This window comes from Mastigoproctus giganteus, chromosome 13 (assembly GCF_048544385.1).
Source record: "Mastigoproctus giganteus isolate SK-2022 chromosome 13, ASM4854438v1, whole genome shotgun sequence".
Lineage (NCBI taxonomy): Eukaryota > Metazoa > Arthropoda > Arachnida > Uropygi > Thelyphonidae > Mastigoproctus > Mastigoproctus giganteus.
The window spans coordinates 126587954-126610531 of NC_143587.1; the positions used below are offsets into that span (position 1 = coordinate 126587954).

The following is a 22578-nucleotide window of genomic DNA, read 5'->3' on the forward strand; positions in this document are numbered from 1 at the left end:
TTGAAAATTAAGAGACCAATGTGCATGCAAAATTTTAATGTAAATCATGTGCAAGGTGAAGGAGCAATTAGGTATTTTCAATTATAAATTAGTGCTTACTGCAGCTACCTTCTCCTCCAGTACCTCGGCACTAGATGATTCATAATCATTCTAACACATTACCATATGAAGTTCTGCTAACTAGTATTTGGTCTGCATAACTATTTTAAAGCTGTGTTCTTGACAATAAAGGGATATTGATTTATAAAATGAGTGAACAGAATTACCATTTGATAAAGCTTTTAAAAAAATTTTATTCATAAAATATTAAAGAAAATTTCTTTACAAGAGTAATAACATAAAGGAACTTTCAACACATTGACAATGGAAATATTTTTCATGACATTAAAAAAAGAGACAAATATACTTTTACAACTTCTGTATTACTATCACTATTTCCACGATCATATGCATATTTAGCAAGCAAGCAAGCAAAGTATACCAAGTTTTTATCACATTAGCAAATAAGTTTATTTGCTTTACTAAGGTGTAACAGAACATGGATAAATTACCATTCACTTTTAAACAATAACAAGCAAATATAAAAATACCTGACACTTATTGCTTTTCCAAGAACTGATTTTTTGTGTGTGTGGGGGGGGGGGCTAATACTGAAAAATGGTGCAATTCGGATATTTATTTCATCTTACTCTGTATAAATGCAACAAAATTATCAAACAACATTACAGAAAAAAACAAAGTATATATGTATATTACCTACAAAAATAAATTACTTTCAAGGAATTAAAAAAAGTATATTAAGTAAAATGGAAGTCAGTTAGAGACACTTCTCCCAATCCATGATAATTAAAAATAAAGCAATTTTGTGGTCTCGTCAGAAGATAAGCAGGCATTAATGTCTTTGTCTTATGATGAAATGGTAGTAATACTGAAACAGTTGTCAGGATGGTGATACTTTTTAAATAAACAGTAAACACTTCCTTTGAGATGTGCTGTTTATCTGAAAGCAGTGCAACATTGATTATTAACTTATTATAAACTATTCTGGTATGATAAGTCCATGTGAAAAGACTTATTTTCAAATCTTCAGTTGGCAACAATTCAGAAATGTTTAAAAGAACAGTATCATCCTAATATCTCCAGCCAGAAAGACTTGAAAAATCTTAGTGCATGCACAATTATGATGAAAAAAAAAAAAAAAAAAATTCATGTTTATACTTTGGTATGACCACCAGGTCAGAAGAGTTTACAATAAATCATGAAATGCAATTGGTAATCATATTTAGCAGTCATGTGGGCTGCTTATAATTGGTTTAATACGATTTAGTACTGCTACACATAGTACTGACTCTGACTCGGGGTTCCATTTTGTATGTGCAAGACAGTTTCCATGGCTTGCCAAATATTAAAAATATAAAATATTAACTTATTATTGCTGTAGATGCGCAGGAGTGGTTGCAAGGTTTTCTAAAGGGGGGGGGGATAAAGCAGTGTTCCAGAAACTCTAAGCTTCAGTTATCATTTATCAATAAAAAATCGACATTATTTTGAATCATAAGGGGGAATAATAGCCACTTTAGCTTCTACTTAGGATTCCTCCTGTCTGTGTGTGGCATCTGTGTAATGCACACCTTGAATTGTCTTGCATTATATATCACTTTTAAGTTTATAAATGCATTTATAATAAACTTTTTCAAAATTAAATACAAATAATATCAAATACTTTAAGCTGCCCCTCATGATTTGGCTTTCAAAAAAAGAAGCTTTTATCTTATTGTACTTTATAATTTTTTTAAGCTGCCAAAAGAGCAGATAATAAAATCCTCCAAAAGAGCAGATAATAAAATCAGAATTTCTGTTTATCTATCTGGTGCCATTCCCATTATTATACTTTTAATCTCCAAGATATCAATTTTATAGTTGTTGAGATTCATATTTAACTCTTCAGTAGGCATCCTGTTATTAAAAAAAAATAATAATAAACAAAAATTCAAATCATGAATAAATAAGTTTCCATTTATATTTAGTACAGCCACAGGAGTTTCACTATGTTCATTTAACATGGAGTTCCAAAAATTCCTTAATTATTAATATAAACCATTACTATTCAAAGTCAGGTGGGCAGGAGCAGCAGTGCGTAGCACACGCTTCTTGATTAGACCGGGGTTCGAGCCTGTGACCACCAAATACGGAGGATGTGGAAAGGTCAGGGAATGACCACCGCATATCCCTGGAGCAATATGGCCTTAGTTGCTAATGCTCCTAAAAATCCAAACAACAACAACTATTCAAAGTATGAAAATATCAGTGTTTTGGTAGCTGTGGTGCATACTGGATAATGATGATATACAAAACTGTATAGACATTTGATACTCAAGTATTAATTACATATTTAAAGAGTACATGGTTACTTTCAAATCTTTCATGCCAGTTTTATAGCTTCCGAAAATAATATATGTGATAATAGCTTCATCTACATTTAGAAATATGGAACACTATCTAGAAAAATGATACCAAAGGATGAGAAGCAATTTTTAATAAGAACCTCTGTAGTTTGCTCCTTTCAATGCAAAAGGTCAGTTTTAGTATTCTAGTAACAAACATGAGATTTTTTTGTACAGTATATGAAACCCCCTTATCTAGCATACCAAAAACTAGGGGAGCTCAAATTTTTTTTTTCCCTTTGAAATAATTTTTTCAAAATCTTGCTGAGTCCAGTGAGATATGAACAGATATTGTTAATTAACATGTGCATCATAACTTCAAAATCAAGTTAAAAACTCCACTGGCAATAGAATATAAGTGCTGTATTTGTTTGGTATTGGACTGTCATTACATCATATGGTACATAATTATATTCTAGTTGGCAGGGTGAAATTTTGGGAGTGTGCTACAGCCACAAATAAAATTAATCTGTAAGTCACCTAGGGTGAATTCTTTTACACAACCATGTTATATGCCATCTTGAAGACTGCTAAAGCAGTAATTTTTAGGCTAATAAAAGCAATACCCTTTCTTTTGTTTGTATGCTTTGTATTTATAATGAGTAAATTTACAATTAATACTAAATAGCATCACAAAAATTTCATCTCCATTTTTCTGAAATCTAAGCATTTTTTAATCCCATGTAAACCACAATGCAGAAACCCAAACACTGGAATCCAAAAACTGGCAACATTCATACCGTAAGCTTGCCAGATAAGAGGTTCCATACTGCATTCATTACTAAAACTTTGAAAATCTTACATTTTATATCTTATTTTTCTTAGATACTATTTATATAAAGGACTAATTCCTTTTCATTTACTTATAATTTAAATAATCACCTCTGTTTCTTCTATCATCTTCTTACATAGTATTTTACAAATCTGTAACATTTATATTGTTTATCTATTAGCAGAAGACTATAATTTACATCATTTTATAACAGATAAATACTAATAATATTTTAGTTTCCTTGATTCAAAACCCTTCTGTCACAAATTCCAATAACACAGCTGTACACTAGAAATAGGAAAGAAATGACTGCATTTTTAACAGATGATCTTGACACAAAGTACATCATCTATAATGTTCTGGATGAAGGGATCTTAATATGCAAGTTGAAATACTTATTCAGTCAGAAATTAATCCAACTCATTACACTATAATTAAACAAGAACTAAATTTTCATTCATTAAAGAATCTTTATATTCTTCCTTTAATGGAATTGTTTAACTTGTTTTATACATATATCATGTATAGAATCTCCCCAATTCATTCATTATGTACATTAAGTGTATAGAATCTTCCTGATTTGTGTTTTGGTAATAAAAAAACGGAAATAAAAAATCAGTTTCATATATATATTTTTTTCATATAATCTTATAACCACCTGATTTTTGCTTTATTAAACATAGCTTGTGTCTGGTATTCATGACATCTAATTAACCTGAATGTAATCGATATTATGTTATGTTGTTTAATCTTGTCTGCTTGCAGGTAAAATTAAGATCACAACTTAATACCTTCAACTGTACTCCTCAAGCCAACTTGCTATTTCAGCAATAATAAGGCAGGCTAACAGATAAGCTACACACAAAATACATATTAACAGATTTCCACACCTGATGACTATTTTTAGGTAGCTGTGCTGTAAGAATTAATTAGTGACTGTGTTACTTGCCATCAGGTGAAAAACTCAGGGTGAGATATCCATCTTTAACATGAGCGCCTTTATAAATGAAAGTTTGTGCTAGTCTGGATCAAATAGATTTCATCCTATAAGTAAACTGACCTCAGCATTAGCAAGGGGAATAATTTCACTATAAAAATCTTTACAAGGAAGAATGAGTGGCAAGTCCTCAGTCAGAGCTCAATTTAAGGGCACTTAAGAATATTTTGTTCTAACAAACAAAATATTCTTAGCATAGTATGAAATTTCAGAGAGTAGTGTGGTATGAAATTTTTGGCAATTTGATCACTTTAGTCATGGTGTGCTGCAATTTATATGGTTTACCATGTATTATGTCTATATGGAATGACAAATAAGTCACCACAGACAAAGTTTAAGTTTCAGTGCAAACACAGCAGACAAAAAATGCTTTTTTAAAAACATAAAACCAGAGATTGTGAATTCTCAGTGTTTTTTTATTTCTTGAGAAATTGTTTTAAATATTATCAGTAAATATGAAAATTAAAAAAAAAAAATTAAAATTGGTAAACATAGCCACAGTTATTTCTTCTATATGTAAAATTTAAAAATAAGTTGCCACCCTGATATTTTTTGGTTATAAAAAAACTGAAAGAAAAAAAAAAAAAAAACAAGACCAAGAAAAGCATCTAATAAAATGTTCCTTATTACAATTCATGACATGCATTTTTTTTTTTTAAACACCATGAACATTCTATTGATTTGTCTGATAATGTAAGTTTTCCTCTTAGTTACCAAAAGTCTAGCAATCAAAAAACATATTCTTGTTTCCAAAGCACTTTTTAATAATTAAATTTAATGTTATTTCCTTTGACAACAAAAGCTTCCCACCCAACTTTACTAATTTTCAAACCTTTTAGTAATTGACCACCTCACCTTCTTGTGAATACACTCAATACAATTCTGAAGTCATGAGTATCTTGTATGTAGTTACTGTCATTGGAAGAATTAATCTAGATTGTTGCACAATCTTCATAATTTCAAAATGTCTCTTTGTCAACAATTTGGCATTCACTTCAGAATTTTGTTTTTTTGATCTTGCATTGAAAACCACTTTTTTGTTCTGCAAGCAATTTTGTTTGCATAAGAATTTCTTCATGGATATTTATGATATATCTTCTTTTATTATTTGTTTTCCTTTATTTTATTAGTAAATTTTTTTTTTACTTTATGCTAAATTATTCTTGGCAAGAAATTTAAATAAAAACTTAAGAATTCCCTCATTTTTTATAAGATTAACATATGACTTGTGCTTCTGCTACAATTTGGACTAGTTTCCGAAACAACTGCTACTGTTACCTTATGTTGTTACAAATGAGCTAAATTTAAAGCAGTCATTGATTTTTCTGCAGACTTGGTGACTGGTTAAAAAAGAAAAAAAAAGACTGCTGTGTCACTGTTTAAATGCTTTTCTAGAAAGTATTACATATATTAATAAAAAGAGTATATGTGCATGTTAGCTATAGTTCCAAGACTAACAAACTTAAAACTCCATGCACACTAAGGGAGCCTAAAGGATGTGCATCCCTATGTTATTAAAAGTTCAAATTAGTACTTTCTGTAGGAAGGTGAAGTTATTAATTGATAGATACTTTAAGCCAGTAAATGTTTCTCCCAACAAACTGTCCTATTTCAATTCATGAGGTCTATAAATATTTCATATGTATAAATTAGAAGCTTTAAATCCACCTGCTTAGAAAATCTGCAATATTAAGTTTTCAGTATTAATTAATGTTATAATTGAAAGAGTGCTATTACAAGTATATCAAACAAAGATTTATTATCAGTCTGAAAGGAACATGATGGGCAAAACTTGACCACTTTAGCTAGTCTAATAAATAATTACAATTTATTTTTCTCGACTATCTTTGAATATTTTAGAAAAATTTTGTACCGGTGAAATTTTAAATAACTTGATTTTCAGTTTTCTCATTCTTTCATATTTTAAATCAAAACATTATCAAACAATTCCATTTTGCTATCGCCATCTTGTGAATATTCATATTCACTTGGATTGGACAATGTTTGTGATCATTGTCTTTACCATCTGATTCACTGTTTTGCTTCCTGTTCTCAGTCTCCTTTTGAGTACAAAAAACTGACATTATTACTTGATTACATTATTACAAAAAACTAACTGAATTACTTGATTGTAACTTAGTTGCTTATGTATTCTTGACCATCTATATTAACACTTGAGCCATCACTTGTTTTCTAGACACCTTTGGCAAAAATTAAGATTTCTCATCCACAATTCATAAATTTTTCCTGCTCAATAGCAGTAGTAGTAGTAGGAATGTAAAATGATGCTATGCAAACTTATATAAGGTGCCTCCGTAGCCAGGTGGGAGGGAGCAGCAGTGCGTAGCACACGCTTCTTGATTAGACTGGGGTTCGAGCCCGTCACCACCAAATACGGAGGATGTGGAAAGGTCAGGGAATGACCCCCGCATATCCCGGAGCAATATGGCCTTAGCTGCTAATGCGCCTAAAAAAAACCAAATAACAAATAATAACATGCTTATATAGCATCAGCAAAAAAAAAAAAAAAACACATCTCATCCATACACTCCAAGAATTTGTCTAGTTCTTTCTTGAATTTATTCAAACCATCCACTTCCACAGCAACAGTGGAAGCCTGTTCCAACAATCAACCATTTGCTGGCTGAAGGCAAACTTCTGCATATCCATTCCACAACTATCCTTCCTCAAGTTAAATTTATGTCCCTTTATGTATGTAGCCTCAACAAGAGAAAGAATGCCATTCACATTCAGCTTACTCGATCCATTTAAGGCCTTAAATGGATTGAGTAAGCTGATTGAGGTCTTTAAGGCCTCAATCAGTAGCTGCAATTTGCAGAACTGAAACCTTTCTAGGTAAGAGCACCCTTTTGTTCCCTTCACCAAATCTGGTTGCCCTTCTCTGAAACATTCCAGCAGGTCTACTTCCTTCCTCAAGTGAGGCCCCCAGACCTGTATACAACACTCAAGATGCAGCCTAACCATGGCCTTGTACAAAGGGATAATCACCTCCTTATCCCTGCTAGCAAAGTTTCTGTACATCATTGACAAAATGCCATGAGCTGTTCTGGCAGCATGTCTGCACTGATTAGAGAATTTAGTCAGTTATTAGACCTATAACACATCCTACTCTCAATTTTGTTTTCCCATTATATCACACCAATCTAACTTAACACTGAACTGGTCACCCATGTTTTTATATGCTTCTTAACTAAGAGCATAACCCATCCACCCCTCCAGTCCTGTCTGTCCTTCCTGTATACATTGTACTCCTCATACTCAAATTCAGCATCACTTTTGTCTGAGTAGCACCGTGTCTCTGCTATTCCTACAATGTCTGCATTTGACAATTTAATCAGTACTTCAGATTCATCAAGTTTATTTACAATGCTCCTGGAATTGTAAATAAACCATGTTATGACATGCAGGTATACATGCACATATTCTTACTCTTAGTTACTCTTACAAAGCCCATGTATTCAACAGCTTCTGTGATCTATAACCGTTAAAATATATGTAAATATTTCACTACTGATGATTTTTACAACTTCTCCTTCTGTTAACCATAGACAAATTTTTTGGTTTTTTTCTTACATTTCACCAACGTTTAAGAAAAACTTTGTTAACATCACTGCAGTATTTGTATATTAAATTCAAATGGATTTTAATGAAGAAGGATTTCATCTTCTGAGGGCTCAATCTTGTCAGGAACCACAGAGCACTGCCATGTAAAAAAAAAAAAAAAAAAAAACAAAGGGCCTAGCCTCTAAATTAAGATTTATCATTTTTTAACTTTAAAATCTGGGGGCAATTGGCTTAAACGTAAATACTTTGGAAAATATATGGCATCTATGGGTTTTTTGATAAAATAAAAACTTGGATTTAAACAGTCTTGAACAAAGGCAGAACAAAAAATCTTTCATATTGCAATGCCATCTTTGGTAGCCAATGTAGATGTAATTTCACTTTGGACACTCAAATTGCACTGCAAAGCACTGAGATTGAAAGAAACAATTTTAAGAAGTACAGTACTTACAAAAGCACATCAAAGCTTGCTGAGACAACCCTCTTGCAGCTGGAACTTTCAAAGGATGCCTAATTTTGAGATAAAGAATAAAAGAAGATTTCACCTGTTAGGTCCATATCACATCAGGAACTACAAAGAGCCTCAAATAACCTCTTAACTAGGGTTATAATTTTTTAACCTTTGAATCTGGAAGTAGAATGGGTTCAACATAAAGAATTTGGAAAAATAAAGATGGAACAGAATTAAGTACATATTAATAAATGAAATTATGAATTGATTTAATTAAATTACTTATCAGTTATTTAAAAAGTCTGTGGTTTTTTTGCAGTAATTGATTTACATAATAAAAATTCATGGTTATGTTTTTAAAATCATCAAATAAAGTACCCGAAGTCTTTTTTTCTTTAACTCCATTCAGCATCTATGGCTGAGACCACATTTGCCATATCCTAGTTATAGCACTGATGTTTATGCAAATTCAGCAATAAGTAAGGTAAGTGAATATGCTACCATACTATTCTGAGAGAGAGAGATCGGTGATGTTATGCTCATAATATTAGAAAAGCTATTTCACAAGGTTTAAACTAGGTAGCCCTAAGTATATGATTTGCATTTCTTGTGAGTCACTATTCTAACAAGGAGGAGAGATGAATGAAATTCATTTGAACATAATTTCTCAAGATGTAAACATTCAACCTTCCATATTTTGCAACTTAAAATAATATTTATCTCTCTAAAAGGTGATTTTTATAATGGAAATTGTACATATTGATTTAAAAAAATTGATTAAAGCATAACACAAAAAAATCACTTCAACTAAAGGATGCAAAAACAAAACACACGTGGCCAATAAGTTTACAAAGGCTGCTATTGGCTGAAAGGAAGGACCACATGGTCTGGTCGGAGACAGTCGTAAGCCAAGCCCATCGTAAAGTGAAATAAGTAGGCACCTCTTAACATGGTCACTGGTTAGTAGAATCAGCCACTTTATAGAATCAAATTTCAGAAACCAATTCAAATCATTAAATTGCGCTTCAATTTCATCGTTATGTTCATTTATAGGAATCAATTTTGAATGCCTTTGTGATATTTCTGGGTCACCACCATAAAAAACAATTTGCAGTTTTCAGTTTATTGAGCTTTTCTGTTAGTGCAATCTATTATAAACAGGTAGTAAACTCTATCTTATTGCATTTGCAATAGTACTGATAGCTGGAATTCTGTGGGTTTTTACATTATTATGGTGAAATTCCATGGAACCTTCAATCATATAAAAAACAAATATTCAGAATCTTCTCTTCATTCCTATTTTTTAAAATTTTTGTAAACTTTTTACTCAGTATTATCTCTTTAGCATGTATCGTTTCAGTTGCAATTATATGCATATGGTGTTCTTTACTATTGATTGCTTATCTTTGTACTGTTTTAAATTTCAACAAAAAAAAATTCTTTTTCAGTAAACAGAAATATCAATTAGTTAGCATGTAATAGTAATAGGGGCATTTGATGCAAGAAACCAAGCATATGAGCGTATGCAGCATCAGCAAAAAAAAAAAAAAAAACAATTGAACACATCTATTCCCTCTAAAACTTTGTCAAGTCCTCTTTGAATTTATTTAAGCTATCAACTTCTACAACAACAGATGGAAGTTTGTTCCAGCAATTAACCACCCACACGTGCTGGCAAAAGGCAATTTTCCACACATCTATTCTACAACTGTCTTTCCTCAATTTGAATTTATCCCCTACAGGTTTGTAATCTGAGCAAGCAGAAGGATCCCATCAGAATTCAGTGTGCTCAACCCATTCAAGGCCTTATACACCTCAATCAGATCTCCTTGCAGGTGCTTAGTCTCCAACCGCTGCAATTTGCAGAACTTAAGCCTTTCTTGGTAAGAGAACATCTTCGTTCCTCTCACCAAACTTGTTGTCCTTCTCTGTACCTGCTCAAGCAACTCTCCATCCTTCCTAAAATGAGGCCTCCAGACCTGTATGCAGTACTCAAGGTGTGGCCTGACCATTACCTTATACAAAGGGATAATCACCTCCTTTTCCCTACTAGCAAAATTCCTGTATATCATTGCCAATACCCCATAACTTGCTCTGCCATCCCATCTACATTGCTCAGAAAACTTCATACTTGACTGCACAATTACTCCCAGATCTTTTTTGTTTTCTACCACCCTAAGTGTAGTACCACACAGTTGGTATGTTTCTCTGGGGTTATTTCTACCCATATTCAGTTGCATTTGTCAATGTTAAACTTCAGTTGCCACTTCTCAGCCCATCTGCCCAAATTTTCTAGATCCTGTTGCAGTAGCACACTGCCATTACTGTCATTAACAACCCTGCCAACCTTTGTATCGTCTGCAAACTCTGACATTAAGCCTGATATACCTTCATCAATATCATTGATAAATATACAAAATAACAGTGGGCCCTACATGGAAGCCTGGGGGAAACCACTAATAACATTAGTCCACGAAGAGCAGTGTCCATTGATTACCATTCTCTGTCTTCTCTTACTCAATCACCCTATTACCCATTGTAGCAACTTACCCTTAATACCATACTGTTCCAATTTGTACAGTAGTGTTCCATGCGCAACAGTGTCAAAAGCTTTCCTGAAATACAGGTACAGGAACTCCGTCGCCAGGTGGGAAGGAGCAGCAGTGTGTAGCACACGCTTCTTGATTAGACTGGGGTTCGAGCCCGTCACTACCAAATACGGAGGATGTAGAAAGGTCAGGGAATGACCACCGCATATCCCGGAGCAATATGGCCTTAGTTGCTAATGCTCCAAATAACAAACAAACAAAACAGGAACTCCCCGACTTACCTAATACTCCACTTATGGAAATTTGACTTTACGTAAGTTTTTGCCCACTAGTGCAAACTTAAAAAAGATCGTGGAAATGTATTTTGCATCCTGTAGGAATAAATGGAGGTATCGTGAAAATATCGTAATGTGAACCAAATAAGACATTTTTTTTTTTTTTTTGTAATTCGTTCCAAGTCCTTGGGAGTTGAAAAATTCGCTATATAACTAAACTATTTATCTCTCTAAGAGGTAATATTTATAATGGAAATTGCACTACCCTTTCATTGTTATCAAATGTTCTGTTATAAGAATCAATTTTGAACACCTTTGTGATATTTTTCTAAAGCACGTTTCTGGAGGTCATGACCATAAAACAATTTGCACTTTCCGGTTTATTGGACTTTTCTGTTAGTGCATCTAATTATAAATGGGTAGTAAACTCGATCTTATTGCATTTGCGATAATACTGATGATTGCAATTGTGTGGGTTTTTACACTATTATGGTGAAATGTGTACCCCTTCACTGAAATCTACAATCACATAAAAAACAAATTTTCAGAAACTTCTCTTCATTCCTATTTATATATTACAATGATGAAGGGAAAGTGACCAATAAGAAGTGCAACTGGTGGTAGTGCCAGGAAACAAAACAAAATTGAGAAAATGATTAAGAAGTATGAAGCAGGACAAAGTTTGTCGTCTATTGCAAGGGAATTAGGTCTCGTTGCTGCAACAGTGAATACTATTTTAAAGGACAGTGCTTGTATAAAAGAACATGTCAAAGGATCAGCGCACTTAAGATCAACAGTGATCACAAAACAGCATTCAGGTGCTATGTCGAAGATGGAACAGATGTTAATAATATGGATGGAAAATCAGATTCAGAAATGAGTCCCCCCTGAGTCTAATGACCATTCAAGCAAAAGCAACAAGTATTTATAAAAATATTAAGGATAAGTACAGCGAACCCCAACCCAAGTTGGTAACAAGCAACGGGTGGTTTAATAGGTTCACGCATCGCGCTGGTTTCCACAACATTAAAATATGTGGTAAAGTTGCCAGTGCCAATTCTGCAGCTGCAGAGAAATTTTCCGATTTCCTATTTTTATGTATAATTTAATTTTGTTAATTGACAAGGTAATAAAGTGCAAATTTGTGCTTTATATCTTTATTTTTATAGCTTGTGGATAATTTTCCTCCTATATTCGCTTATCAGAATCGTCATTTAATAGAATTAAAATTCAATTTGCAAACAGGATCACAATAACTTGCACTTACCATATATCATATAGTGAACAGAGAGAGTCCATCGTAAAGTGAACCTATTGTAAAGTGGGCATTCACTGTACTTCTCAAAACAATTTTTGCACACATTTATTGCATATTTCTTATAACGACCAATGAAGTAACATATGGCTTCTCTAGCTAGATGTTAATTATAGGCCAACCATTTATTCCACTCATTTTTCCCCCTGCTGTGTTCAGAATTATACGTAATAATCACCATGTCTTTTTTTAATTTGTTATTTTGAATTTTAGAGTTGATAAATAACATTTTACTTCCAGCAGCTCTGATCAACGAAGAATATGCAAAATGTTAGGAAAGTTTATTACTGGTTCTACCAATATATCATTTGCATAATTTATTACATCTTATTTGGCATGCCAAACTTAATATCAATATTGGAGGAGTGCGCTACTGCCATTGCTAGACAGAATTTACACTGTGTATTGAAAGGATATGTGTGTGATATCAAGTTAATTTGATTCATTCATATTCTCCATGACAGGCAGTGAATTTGCCGTTTGTCACTCACTTGGAATGGTTTGTTTTTAAATTCTGTTGCTGACTGGAAGTATTTCTTATAATTGCTTTTCACTCAAGGTTGGACTTAGCCAATTTCTTCTGGAGCCATGGGCCACACTCCCCATTAATTTTTTAGTTCTCAAAGCAAGCAAATTCATTTGTGAAAACACTCCTACAGACATAACACACTTGAACCATTGCAGGAGTGTGCTATTGCACTGTGAGTTGAGTTGGGGTGGGAGGTAGAAATAGCCTCCTATGAAAATGCTGTTATCCATCAGCTACAAGCTGGATAACATTCATTTTGGATCAATATTCAATTTGGTAATATAGTAGATAACATGAACAGTATAAATATACAATAGCCTTTTGCAACAGACAGCACTGTACTTTATTTTAAAACATGCTCAAAATAGATACAAAAACAATGCTGTTCCAAGTTATCAGTATCCAAATCTTCTAAATATTGTCAAGTAAACTTCTCAAAGTCTCTCTCTTTATCTCTCATTTGATACCCAGTCTCCTTGAAAGAAGGCAAGGGACATGTGCACACTAACAGAGTTAGTGTTGGTTATTTGCAACTGGTGCCACTGTAACGGACCTCAAGTCCATGGAGCCTTGCATAGCAGCCGAATGTAAGGGTTGGAGTTTGGTCAGTGGCATCACAGCTGTTCTTAGTAATATCATGAGACTAGCAACTAAAACAAACTTAGAATGCTTCTTTACATAAGATTCGGCACCTATTACATTATTGCATCTGAAACTTCTTTGACAAAAAAGTTTTGCTGTCAATGAAGTGACGGGGGAGGGTGTGCATTGATTTCACTTACCAACAAGTTTCTGGATTTGACTCCTTTTTATGGGGTTCAGTTTGGTACAAATTTATTTTCATTAAAATATAAAATACTTGTAGGTTAAGAAAGTTACATTGGCTGTACATGCAAAAAACTAAAAGATAGGTGTAGCTTAGTCATCACTCAACTCCTGGTCAACTAGCATATAAAGATACTTTCATCCACCTGTGTAATCTTTTTACCAGTTTTGCCTAGTAATATTAAATACAAGAACAATGAGGGGAGAAGGGAAACACTGAGCAGTACAAATGTTTCAGCAGTGTATGTCACATGCACTAATACCAGAGTTAAAGGTAGGACCTTAACAGAAAAGTTTAAAATCATCTAAATTCAAATCATGTATATTCCAAGTAATCTAGTAATATGGCTGAGTTATTTGTACTATAATGTTTTCATATATTTCATACAGATCATTAAAAAAAATAACATTTTAGAATTGAAATTATGACCATAATTCTGACTTCTGAATAGGATCAAAAAAAAAAATAAATTAATAATAAAAAAAATAATAAATAAATAAATAACACCCTCAAGTTACTAAAAAAGCACAGCCCAGGAAACATTGTGGTCTTTTGATTAGACTGCAATATTCATAAACATGCATTTCAAGATATTATCTTGATTTTTACAAGTGGGACAGAGATCACAAATTACAGGAGCAAAGATTACTCAATACATAACCTGATTACATCTAACAATGAAAAACTATTAGTTTATATTTTGATTTTTTGTTCACTAAACAGTTCAGCAGACGTGATAAAATCAACTAAGTACAATGTTTTTAGACAGCATTAATTATAGTTAAACATATACAGAAAACCCATGTTTGAGGCATATATGTAATTGCACAAGAAGCACCGGAAGTAAGGAAACACATTTGATAGGTTAAGGCTTTAATGTTACAAAAGATTGTAACCGCTTTTTTTTTTTTTCCCCCATTTGATTTTTAGATTTCTGTAACATGAATGAATGGTCTTGATATTCATACTGGACCCAGGTATGACTTGACCTATACTTTACATATTCTTCCAATAAGTCTCCAATTCATCAAGGTGAGTTTCTTTGGAGCTGAATTTGTATAGGAAATGCATGCAATAAATAGTCAAGGATCTGAAGTTTAAAGTCCTGTCATGCTTCATACACTACATGATGAGGATGATTCCAAGTGAATTCTTTCTAAATTTGGCTGTTGATGATCCTTATTTATTCTTTAGTTGACCAAATTGTCTAGATTGCTGCTATATTACTGTTAAGCTGATGGGGCATATTAATTAGTCAACTGCGTTTACTACGTAACTGAAAACTACTGTGATTAAGGAAGAATTGAACGTAACGGCTGGAGTTTGGTCAGAGGCATTACTGCTTTCCTAAGTAATCAAAATTAGAATGCTTCTTTATGTAAGATAGGGTTCCAGTAACTATTACACTCATTGCGTCTGCAATCAAAAAAAAAGTTTCCTTGTCAGCGAGTTGTATGTGGGTGAAGGGGGCATTGATTTCAGTGACCAACAAATTTCTGGATTTGGCCTGAGATGCCTTCTTTTTATAGGATACATTGAGACACACTATTTATGTAAGCACAGCCCAGGAAACAGTGTGGTGTGTGTGCATTCTTGACCATTCCATTTTTGCTGCTGTGCAAAGCTTATTGATGGAGTTATGCTAACAAATTTTGCCATTTAGTATCAGAAAGTTGTTGTTGTTGGTTATATGGCATATGAGCACCTTAGACATATAGTGCCAATGTATTTATGTCTTTATAAGTGAATATTAAAAAGACAAATGCTGCAGTTGTGTAAAAACGTAAATGATTATTAAACAGTTTTTTTTTGTGAAAAGCTTTATAAGATGCAAATTCTTCATAAACTAATGTTTTTATGCAGTGCTGTATATCACTTTTTCTAATTCTGCTGATTTTCAATATTTTTTATTAGAGTTTAAACATGCTTCCTTACTTTTGGCTAAATCACCATAAGACTGTAATTCTTGCATTGAACAATGTTTGAATATTTTGTATGACTGTTAAAAACCTTTAATCTTTTTTTTTTTTCACCGAATGTTTAACGCTTTGACAGTGATTAATTCTAAATTATTATTCCAATGCTCATTTTTTATGACATGGACAACCAAATTTTTTAAAAAACTAATCCTTGAGTTTCTACCTGACCTTTAGTAAATTCAGTGAAGAGATCAGAGAACCCCTTTTACGGACAAGAGTAGCTGCCACTGGAAGTTGGATGGGAGAGGGGAGATAAAATATTGATTAGTGAGACACTGCACAAAAATTCCATTTTGAACTTATACAAATATTATAAACAATTCTTTGTAATTTTACAGATTAATTGTAGTCAAATCAAAAACAAAGAAAAAAAAAAAAAAAAAAAGGGAAAAAGCATATAATATTCAGAATAAAAAAAAAAGATAGTTTAAAAATGTGCATACATTTTTAAACATTTAAAAAGAAATATCCCAGAATTTAAGATAATATATAATCATAGATTATAGAAGACTTTTATTTTTCTCTGTTTATGTGTTTAAACTGAATCAAAAAATATAAAGGTTGACAAAAATATATAATTAATCAGTGTCAGCTAATATATCAACTTTATTGATACTAATATAGCTTTGCATTAATGTGGCACTAGTTTGGTATAGATAATATTGAGAAGTAATTAATGTCCAGTTCCTTCTCATTTTACTTAATTCCTTCTATGTGATCTCTGGTCACATATCAGAGGGACAAAATTATTACGGTTTCAACTGAAATTCCACAAGGAGAAATGCTGTCTGTCGTTGTTTTTAGCTACTCTCCAACCTTTTCTATAATTAAACTATAATAATTATAATTAAATAATTAAGGTAGATGATGTAAAAATTTTAATGAAAAACTTCTGAGACTAGATGCATACAATTATTTAATGATTATTAAATAATTATTCATTATTTATTTATAATCACTAATAGATGACCCTTTATCTTGGAAACTCAGGACCAAGAGATAGTCGTATTCTGGTTTTTCTACTTCACATGTCATTTTGTGTATGGATATTTATCTATACTCTATACAGCTTTGCATTCAATGTAAATGGCTAATCTCTTCCTATTTTACTTAATTTCTTCTATATGATCTCTAGTCACATGCTGGAGGGCAAAAATTATGGTTTCAGGGAATTCCACAAAGAAATGCTGTCTGCACAACCATTTTCATAAATAGGCAGATGACAAAAATTTGAATAGCAAACTCTTCTGAGTATGCATACAATTTAGATATTTTTTTATATAATAAAATCAATGATTTTGTATATTATCTATATGACATCAACTTTGCATTCAAGCAGTTAATGTCCAATTCCTTCTACACTATCTCTGGTCAGATGTTAGAGCAACGAAAATTATGGTTTCAGCTAAAATTCCACAAGAAGGAATGCTCACTGCTTTTGGCCATTCCTCCACATTAATTAAACCTCAATGTCATTGAATATGCAGATTAAAACTTTTAACAGGTCTCAACAGCAACTCTTCTGTTGGATATATGTATATGCACTTTGGAAATTGCTTTATGCAATAAAATAAATTATTTAGTAAAAATTTCTAAAATAACTGTTACCTTACTACTATGAGCCCATAGAAATCTGAAATATCACATTGGAAATATCCTGCTGACACAAAGATATCCTTCAATCACACATTTATTACAACTATTATTAGTTAATATTTTAATATTATTAATATATTAGTGATATATATTAATTAATAATTTGCTAATAATAACCCCTCTTGGTAGGCTGTACCAAAGCTACTATTAGTCTATGTCAAAGTAGCTTTTCTGGTTAACATTATTTTATACATGGCCAGTGTAATAATTTGACAAAGTTTGCTCTCCTTGAGTATGCTCTCCTTGTATATACATAAAATGAACATCCTTCTAGCAGTTGTAAAATTGTTTGGTTTGCATTAAGTCTGTAGTACAGGGAGACAATCTGAAACAAGGATTTAGTTATTTTCAGATTAATTCATTACACGCCACTTATCTCTATTTTATGAAAACTGTCTAACTGCACTTCCAGTGGTTAAACTATATAATAAAGGAGCATCTTTGTCTGGGAAAAAAAAAAAGTGATAAGTAGCTCCCAAAATACCCCCCCCCCTTTTCTTCAGAGAACAGTTGCTGATATCCTCCATTCCCATTTGGTAGGGCTATCCTTCGTCAGTTAGTAATTTAACCTTGAATCTGGCATATGATTTATGAACTGCAGTCAGAGGGTTTATGTGTATTTTATATATCAATACTGTTTAGTGGTGGGTTTTTAAAATTTATATTCAAGCTTCACAAGGCAGCAACTATGATGAGGCTAAAAACCAATGACTGAGCTTGAACTTAAGTTAGCTATCAAAAATGCACTATCTGAGTCTAACAATTCTGCCATTGACAATGTCATTAACAATCTATTGACAACATACATCATGAAGAAAATTTTACCCAGAGTGTTAATTTTTTAGAATATTAAACGATTGCTTTTGGTTGCAACAAATATGGTTTAAGCTAAAATTCCACAAGGAGGAATTCTCTCTGCAATTCTGTTTTTGGTCACTCTTCTATCTTAATTAAATTCAATGTAACTGAAGATGCAGATGATGTAAACCTTTTAATGAGGCTTAACAACAACTCTTCTGAGGGGTGCACACACTTTGGAAATTACTTCTGAGAATAATCTAATATGAATATATTTATCTTCGGTAGTTATAAGCGTTTAATATGTGCAGTTCCGGTAGGCTAAATGTTTGTTCCAACATAGAGAAGCAAATGGCTTTGTTTGTATGACATTATTACCATTGTGGAGATGTGCATAGGCCAGAAGTTCCCAAACTTTTATACCTTGAAACCCCTTAAAATTTTTCATAAATTTCACATGGAGCCCCATGTTCTAGAACAAGTGCAAATAAACTGATATGATCTAAAATTTTGCTATGAATATACATACTTTTATAAATTAATATATAACTTCAATACATTTAATCTCAAAAAGAAATAAAATATGAATAGTAGGGGGAAAAAAAAGGATTCTTTCTAATTCTGAATACTAATTCTGGTAGAAGTAGTGGGGATGGCTTGTCCATGCTTCATGACAACAAGTACCCCCCCCCCCCCCAAAAAAAAAAAACTAAGTGTTTGGGGGGGGTGCACTTCACAAGTTGGGAAATTCTAGCCTATACATTTATACAGTAAGAATGAAATATAATAAATTATATAATAAGAATAAAAAAAAAAATTTATTCCTCAGGTGATCATGTAGTAACTAACCTTAACATAAAATTATTAATCCCACAGACACAGGTGTGTAGAAAGAGAAAGAAAAGTCATGTGTTTATATATTTTCAGCTATTAAATGACTTGCATATGAAATTTGACTTATATAACAAAAGTCAACCCTTTGGCTTTTCTGATCTATGTAATGGTGAAGTAGCAATCACTGATGAAGTGGTAAGAATATACCACAAAATGTCTGACTCCCATCTGTAATTTCCAACTGAAATATTCTGACATAGGTTGAAGTGCTTTATTCTTATTTTGGTAAGTAAAATGTTATTGTGTGAACAGGGTAAATTATACAAACCCGAAACCACTTCCAGGTGGTAGAGGATATCCTCAAAATTCACCAACCAGAAAATGTGCAAGCTGTAGTAGATAGCAGTACAATCACAAAACTGTAATCATGGCACATTTACCAAAAGCATTCCATCCTCTTGGTTTTGTTGTTGACTGACAGTTTCTTTATGAGCTGTAACTTGTATGGCTTCATCCTCAGACAGTGACATAACATGTTACACACTGTTGATCCTAACATGTTAAGCTCGTGACTGGCACATTGTATGGATATCCCTAGGCTTTGTGTAAAATTCCTTGAGCCAGCACCACTGACTTTTGTTCAATAACCACCTTGTCTGGAATCATTCACAAACAGGCACTGCTGCAAAACTGTAGGTCTACTTGGTGGCTTATTTTTAAACTGTGTTTGAAATTTATGCATAACACTGGTGGCAGACTGTAGCTCATTGAACTAAGGTACACACTACACCTTTTTGGGTTGGTCAATTATGCCATGATTACAGTCTTGCAATTATGTTGCCACCTGTTGCAGTGAGCACATTTTTTGATTGGTGAATAAAAATATGAAAATATCCACTATCATTTGCAAGTGGCTTCAGATTTGTATTATGTGTCCTGTTCATACAATAATGTTTTACTTTTTAAAGGTTTGTGGATACCCTGTGTTAGAAATATTGCAAACAGATAAATATTTTTTTTGTTGGGTGCATTTTAGATATAGCTGAGACTTGCCATTGCTGTCTTGTTTTCTATTTTCTGCTTGGGATTCTTACTGATGATGATATATAGCCTTAGTATGATGATGAATTGGTTCTTGAAGAGGAAAATAGTACTTTTCTATAATATGATTGGTTCGTTAATGACATGTTCTTTAAATTCCAGGCATATCCACATTGTAGAGTGAAGGCAGAGTCTGACTTTTTTCATTCTACCTTGGATTGTTGTTGTTATTTGGTTTTTAGGAGCATTAGCAACTAAGGCCATATTGCTCCGGGATATGCGGTGGTCATTCCCTGACCTTTCCGCATCCTCCGTATTTGGTGGTGACGGGCTCGAACCACGGTCTAATCAAGAAGCGTGTGCTACGCACTGCTGCTCCTTCCCACCTGGCTACGGAGGCGCCTCTACCTTGGAAGAATGAAAAAAGAGATGTCTCACATCTTTGGTGTGTGAGACATCTTTGGTGTATTCATGGATTCCAGCATCTAATCTATATAATTCTCCAATATAAACATTCTTGCAGCTACAATTAATGTAGATGGGGCCTCATGAATTATAATGGAGTCCTGGGGATGTTTGACAACTTTAGAATCCATGAAGTACCATCAACAAAAAAGACATTTTGGACCTCATTTATTTGAGTATGAGGAATCCACTTGCTGAGATCTTAACTGCCACTGGAACCAACATTCTTGGATTTAGTTCCAGTTGAATCAAAATTTTGGGGTTGGTATGTTGAAATCAGGACAACACTCCTCTGAGGTTTCCTGGTAAATGGGATATTCAAAAATAGAATTTTATCTTTTAATTCCCTTTTAAATTGAATATTACTGTGGAATAGAAAGCCTTCATATTTTCTATTAAACTGATTAACTTCAATAACAACATGAAGTTTAAAACTGAACTGAAATATAAATAATATCCCATTTGCTAAGAAATCTCAGTTTAAGTTCATTTAAAGAAAGCTCATTTGAACAAAGCTCAACTTTGCATCGTTCCACACATGGTCTTCCAAAATAAGCATAAATTATATATATACATGTTAAAACATCTCCAGGACTCTATCTACAATGTGCGATGCCCTATACATACTACATTAATATGATCATGGTTGCATGAATGCATGAGAGAGACTCTGTGGGTTGTATAAGGAAAGGGCTGATATAATATACTGTTTTGCTCCATAAGAGCTAATGAACAAGCCTTATCTTTTTAAGTTACATTCCTTTAATACAGATACTGTGTTATTGAAAATAAAGCAAACTTTTCCTTGCCAATCTATAATACAACGTTTATTCTGTTTGTTAAATGCATGACATTCAAAGTCAACTTTTCTTTTTTGACAGCTTTATAACCCCTGAAATATCATCTCCCAAAAAATAAGTGTTGGACCTCATTTACTTGTAAGTATTGAGAAGCACACCTTCAAGTGGATACACTATCAAGCCAAAAGATTTTGGGGTGAACGGCAGAATGGAATAACCTTGGGGAGGAAGGGGGGGGGGAACTAAACTGCAGTATTTAAGAAAATATGTATCATATTTATATTTAATTATGAATATTAATAAAAGAAAAATTTAATTTCTAGGAATGAACTCAGAGCAATTAGAGCTGTGTTGCACATACACTGAGTGATCACTGAATTATGACCACCTACTTCGTAGGTCCTCCTTTTCCCTCAGTACAGCAACTATGTGACGTGGCATTGATTCAACAAGATGTCAGAAGCATTCGGGAAGTATGGCCAACAAAGTTGTGTGTAATGCGGTCAGCAATGCAGGTATGGAGGTGTATCCAGATGCCTGACATGCCTTTCCATAGTGTCCCACAAGTGCTCTATGGGATTGATATCAGGGGAGGTTCGGAGGCCAGCTGATATGCTGGAAGTCAGAACTGTGTTCCTCAAACCAATTCTGCACAACAAGTGCCCGATGGCTCAGTGCACTGTCATCTTGGAAGATACCATCACCATTCAGGAAAAAGTGTAACATAGTGGGGTGTACACAGTCAGCAAGCAGTTGTGATAGTGAAGACCACTGATATGTTGTTCCACATGCACCCATGTCTCAAGTTTCTGCCAGGGAAACATGCCCCACACCATACAACTGCCTCTACCGGCCTGCACTTTTGATACCATGCATGATGGAGCAAGAACCTCATGTTTGTTGATACCAAATCCGTACACGACCATCCATGGTGTGGAGTAAATAACGTGATTCATCCAACCAGCACACCTTCTTCCAATCTTCTAACGTCCAACTTGCATGCTCTTTGCACCAAGTGAGTCTTTTATGCCAATGAACCTCGGTTGGGAGAGAATGCTGTAGGGGTCGTTTGCTGGTATAGCCCATTTGTATTGAGGTCATTCCATGTCAAGTGGCCTAGGGGTCCCTGCTTGACCATCTTTAATCTTGGTGTGGATGTTTAAACAGGTTTCAAATGAAGCTGTGCAAAATTTCAGTTCAAAATATAGTATGCTTGAGGCACCAGCACCTTTTTTGTGGAGGTCACTTGTGTTATGCGGAAT

General features: G+C 33.3%; 1 protein-coding gene across 1 annotated transcript in view; it reads right to left on the bottom strand.

The window, feature by feature from the left end:
• Window positions 1-22578, bottom strand: part of LOC150076427 (arf-GAP with dual PH domain-containing protein 1-like) — a 218737-nt gene that overhangs the window by 81809 nt on the left and 114350 nt on the right. Inside the window, exon 7 of the mRNA XM_090387357.1 lies at window positions 15891-15949. Within this exon, the coding sequence (XP_090243483.1) occupies window positions 15891-15949 (59 nt within the window). The remainder of the gene's footprint in view (window positions 1-15890; window positions 15950-22578) is intronic.